This window comes from Myotis lucifugus, unplaced genomic scaffold (assembly GCF_000147115.1).
Source record: "Myotis lucifugus unplaced genomic scaffold, Myoluc2.0 scaffold_961, whole genome shotgun sequence".
Classification (NCBI taxonomy): domain Eukaryota; kingdom Metazoa; phylum Chordata; class Mammalia; order Chiroptera; family Vespertilionidae; genus Myotis; species Myotis lucifugus.
The window spans coordinates 128,549-133,868 of NW_005872009.1; the positions used below are offsets into that span (position 1 = coordinate 128,549).

Consider the following 5,320-nt stretch of genomic DNA (forward strand, 5'->3'; position numbering starts at 1 on the left):
ACCAGCATGTTGACGTTGTAATTCTCGCTTGCTGGGCCAATCAGATGGTCATCACATTAGGAGCCGACCCTCTGCGCGCACGCCCCACCATCCGCCCCCGATTCCCCAGCCTGACTTGTGCTTGTGTGTGGTTATGAAGATCTATAGCTTTTTCTTGCCGGTGTAGGTTTGTGTATCCCAACCACAGTCAAGACACATCACCAGGGTCCCTGGTGCTGCCCTCTTATGACCACACCCACCGTCCCCCGCTCTCCGCCTTCCCTGTCTCTAACCCCTGGCATCCACCACTCTCTCCCGTTTCTAAAATGTTGTCACTTCAAAGTGTCACCTAACTGGAAGGATAGAGCGCGCAACTATCGGGATTGGTTTTTCTTACTCGGCGTGATTTCCTACACATCACCAGCTGTGTGTGTGTGTCGATGAGTCATTCCTCTTCATTACTGAGTGGTAGTCCGTGGCCTGCATATGCCTGTTCATTTACCTCTTCACCTGTTACAGACTCTCTATCGGGGCTGATTCCAGTGTTTGGCTCTTACAGCGAAAGCTGCCATGACCATTTGTGTACAGGTTTGGGTGAATATAGGTTTTCATTTCTTTGGAATAAATGCCCAGGAGTGCAGTTGCTGGGTCATAGAAGAGTTGTATGTTGAGTTTTAAAAACAAACGGCCAAACTTTTCCAGAGTAGCTGTAGCTTTCCCGTTCCCACCAGCCATGTGTATGGGACCCAGTTTCTCTCCATCCTCACCAACACTTGTCACCGGCTCTATTTCTTGTTTTAGTCATTATGATGGATGTGCTGTGACATCACATGGCGGTTAATCTTCATTTCTCGAATGTTTAATGATGGTGAGCTTCTTTTCATGTGTCCTTGCCATCTGCATATCCTCTTTGGGGAGATGTCTTTGTCATTAGCCAGGGTTCTAACTGGATAGTTTGTTATTTTACTGTGGAGCTGTGAGAGGGCTCTATGGTTCTAGGTATTAGTCCTTAATTGAGTATGTGGGTTGCAAATATTTTCTCCAAGTTTGTAGCTTGTCTTTTTAGCCTCTTCACATGGACATTCACAAAGCAAAAGTTTTTCATTTTGATGAGGCCCAATTTATCAGTTTTTTATGGGTCTTTCTTTTTTTTATGGATCAAGTCTACGAACTTTGTCTGGCTTTAATTTCTGAGGATTTTCTCCTGTTGTTTCTTTTCTAAAAGGGCCCTGGGTTTTTAATCCCTGTGATGTCAGCTTGTTATGAGGACTGATAGGTAAGGCTGGCTGGCTTCCCACCCTCCTGGCCCTTTATTCTGGTTGGAGACCTGTTCTCGCTGTCTAAGGCGGAGGTCCCCATGGAGGAGCTTGTCAAAGGCACCTACACAGGCTCCGTCCTGAACAATCTGGTTCAGAGATCAGGGATGAAGCTACCCCTGCCTTTTACTTAGGAACCTGCCATCAGCCATTGCTCATTCCCCAGCCCAGCCAAGACTGAACTCATCAGCCCAGGCCTTCATTGGGCCAGGCACTGTTCTCTGGACGGAGTTACAGATGTGAGCAAGGCAGAGAGAACAGACAATAAGCAGCCAGAATAGATAGTCATGTAGATGTGAGAAGGTGAGAAATGCAGAGTTGGGGTGATGGGACTGCTGGGGTGGTGCTCAGTGCTCGAGGAAGACTTCCCAAGAAGAAGGGGAGGCAGAGTCATGGCCAGAAAAATCTCAAAGGCTGGAGGCGGAGCAGCTGGTTGCCTGAGGAGCAGGGAGGATGCCGGTGGCTGCAGGCGATGGAGGATCAATGCCTGTGGCTCTCATGGAACTATGATGACTTGGCTTTTACAAACAAGAGGGACCTTTGGCAAACAAGGGCTGTGAACGGACTCACGCGTTAAAGGAGTTATTCTGCCTGCTAAGAGGACAGCAGGTGGGGAGCAAGCTCAGAAGCAGGGGTCCCAGGGGTGAAGCTCTTGCAATAATTCCGGCAGAGAGGAGGGTGGCGGGGGCCAGGGGAAGCGGTGGCCATGCTGAGGCGCGCTCCCGGCCTGGTGCATGTTGAAGGACCAGCAGGATTCCTGGCGCTTGGGGGTAAGGTGAGAGGAGGGATCAAGGGCGTTTGGCTGGATCCAGCTGCCGTGGCCTGAGCTGGGAGGCTGTAGCCGGGGTGGGCTTGGGAATGACCCCGAGCTCAGCCATGGCTTTGAGATGCCCATTAGACCAGCGGTCGCCAGCCTTTCGGACCTCACGGACCACAGGGGAGCGCGGAGCACCAGTTGGCGACCGCTGCATTCAATGTCTCCAGTTAGCTGCTGGGTCTGGAATTCAGGAAGGAGCTTGAACTAGAGAGAAAAATGTCCATTTCCAGGTGGTGTTCAGGGTCAGGAGCTTGGGCTGCTGATGGGGGAGTAGGTGTGGAGAGAGGGGAGGAGAGAACCACGCCCACTCCTGGGCATGTGGAGGTGGGGGCTCCCACTCGCCCTAGGGCAGGAGGTCCTGAGGTGGCCCAGAGTGACGTGTTGCTTTCCTTTGTATCTGCCCTTTCAGGGTGGCAGCAGTTTAGCAGGTTAGGGTGGCTCCTGGCACCTTCCCTCCATTGTGGGTCCTGAGGGAAGACCTCGGGCAGGGAAGCACCGTTTCCCCCATGACCTTCTTCCTCTCTCTCCAGGAGCCAGTGCGGCAGCACTTCTTCTCCAAGCACGACAACCGCACTTCCTTCGACAAGGTGAGTGCGGGAGAGGAGGGGGGCAGGCAGGGAGGTGGGGGAGGCAGTGCGGGAGAGGAGAGGAGGAGCGGGCCAGGCTGGTGCTGAGCAGGGAAACAGCTGCTGTGGCTCCCCTGCCAGCGGCCTGACTATGTGCAAGCCTCCCAGGGGCCACTGACGTTCTGGGGCCTCACTCCGGAATGGAGGCAGGCCCAGAGGCGGGGTTCAGGCCAGGCACAAGCCAGGCATCACCGGGCAGGCTTGGCTTTAGGGGGCACCCAAGGCCAAGCCTGGTGCCAGGACTGTGGGCCAAGGGCCCGTACCGCTGAGGAGGGTCCCTACTGCCTACTGCAGGGCATCGGGAGACGGAAAAACATGGAGCGCCTGTGTCACCGGCCCACCTTCCTGCACTGGGCCTCCAGCGAGCTGGAGCTCTACCAGCAGCGGCCCCTGGAATCCTCCTACCAGTCCAACTTCCGGTTATCCCCGGGACCCAGTGACGCCCCTCAGCGCCTCGTCCACTTTGTGCAGATCCATCACCCCCGCACCTGTACCACCTACCAGCAGAACTTCTGCCAGCCGTCCCAGAGCGGCCACTGTGGCGGCGACTGCGGGGGCCCCCCGGCCTCCGGCCCCAGTACCCTGACTAACCTCCCAAAGATCCCCGGGTCCAAACCGCTGCAGCATTACCTTCATGAGGGGGTCTCCGAGTGTCTAAACTGGTCCAGAGCATTAAACAAGGATGGCTATTGCCCTGGCCAGTTGGCTCAGTGGATAGAGCGTCAGCCTGCAGACTGAAGGGTCGTGGGTTTGATTCCAGTCAACAGCACGTACCTCAAGGGCATGTACCTCAGTTACAGGCTTGATCCCCGGCCCCAGTCGGGGTGCATGTGGGAGGCAACCAATTGATGTGTCTCTCTCACATCGGTGTTTCTCCCTGTGTGTCTCTTTCTCTCCCTTCCACTCTCTCTAAAAATCAATGGGAAAATATCCTCAGGTGAGAATTAACAAAAAAAGAATGGCTGGCACCGAGGCCTCCCTGGCCTGTGCTTGTAGCCCAGGAGGGCGCAGAGCTGGAGCGCAGTAAGACACTGCCAGGCCTTATGCCCGGCTCCTATGGCACTGGTGCCCCTGGTGCCTCTGTGCTGGGCAGGGGGTGTTGCCTAGGGAGCTCTGCCGTTGAGTGAGAAGGGGCACAGCCAGCAGGAGGCTATGGGTCCAGGAGGGTTACCATGGCTACAGCAGATGGGTTCTGGGACCCCAAATCCATTCTTGCAGCAAACCCAGCTGTGAGCCCCTCACACTCAGTGAGACTGCAGAAAGCCAGAGCCAGTGGCCCTAACTAGTGGGCAGCGAAGCCGGGACGAGGAGGCGAGGGCCAGCAGCTTGGCTTCTCTGGAGCTTCGCCTCCAGGGGTCTGGTGGTGGCCACACAGTCCTGCCCAGCAGACGGCTTCCCTGCAGCTGGGACGGAGGGAGACTGTCCGCCACACCCCACGAGACCTCCTGCGGCGAGCAGGGCGTGGCCGAGATGCTGAGGCCCAGGCCTGGAGAGCGTCCTGCCCGCGTGGTGTGTGGTCGTTTTCTGAGCTCTTCTCTGCTCGTCCTGTGAGGACCCCCACCATTCAGGACAGCGGGACAGCGGCCGCCCTGGGTCCCCACAGAGAATCTAAGGCTGAGGAGGGGCTGAGACAGCAGACACTTTGGGGGCAGCGGCCGATCGAAAAGGCTCTTCTGGACCCTTATCCTTGGGACAACGGAAGCCCCACAGGAGGACAGGGCTGCGGGGGACAGGAGTCCACACCAGGGCCACGCACCAGCTTTTAGCAGCATCTTTACTTCCGTATCTGAACTCCCTGGGTCCTCACAACAGCCCTGTGAGGTAGGTGGGGCAGGAAGGTTTCGGAGATCCCCGTGGAGGTGAGGATGCTGAGGCACAGAGAGGTGAAATGACCGGCCCGAGGCCACACAGCCAACAGTGTGAAGGGCCCAAAGCTAACGTTTTTGACCCTTTGGAGGTTCCTGCGGTTACTCTTCCATTCCCTCTGTGTCCCCCACCCTCCCCAACGCTCCTGGGTCCCCAGGGGCCTCCAAGGCAGGCTGGCAGCCAGGACTTCTCAGGAATAGTCACGGGGAGGCCTGGTCGACTCCAGGCAGGCACTGAGCCTGCAGGGCTGAGGCCGGCTCTCCCCTCCCCCACTTCCCAATCAGACAGAGCAAGGGTGGGGGAGGCCTGGCCCATGAGTGAAGGGGGGTGAGGTGGTGGAAGCGTATGGGTACCCTACGCTACAGATGGCGCCTCCCGCCGGGGTCCCCGCGGCTGTGTCACAGCGCCCGCGCCTCCATCCCACAGAGCAGCTGCCTGGCCCTGAGCTGCTCCAGGGGACAAGGTCCCTGCAGGATTCAGACCCCATCACGCAGACACAGAGCCTCCACGGCCTGGCTGGGACCCTGCCGCCACGCCCCCGATGACAACAGCTGGGGCCTCCGCCTGCAGGCTGGAACAGGAGCAGCGGGCCGTGGGCATGCGGGCAGCACCGCTCAGCGCCGCCAGGCAAGGCTGAAGCTCTCCGCGGAGCCCAGCGGGCACGGCTGGATCTCTGCAGGAAAACAGCGGTTGGGAAGGCACAGGCTGAAGGGCGC

At 57.7% G+C, this 5,320-nt stretch overlaps 1 protein-coding gene across 1 annotated transcript in view; it reads left to right on the forward strand.

Annotated features, from left to right (window-relative positions):
• CUNH3orf84 (chromosome unknown C3orf84 homolog) overlaps positions 1-3,435 on the forward strand; it is a gene marked incomplete at its 3' end in the record, with an annotated part of 7,526 nt that extends 4,091 nt beyond the window's left edge. Inside the window, exons 3-4 of the mRNA XM_023747753.1 lie at positions 2,643-2,699; positions 3,012-3,435. Of these exons, the coding sequence (XP_023603521.1) occupies positions 2,643-2,699; positions 3,012-3,435 (481 nt within the window). The remainder of the gene's footprint in view (positions 1-2,642; positions 2,700-3,011) is intronic.
• Positions 3,436-5,320: the final 1,885 nt, after the last annotated feature.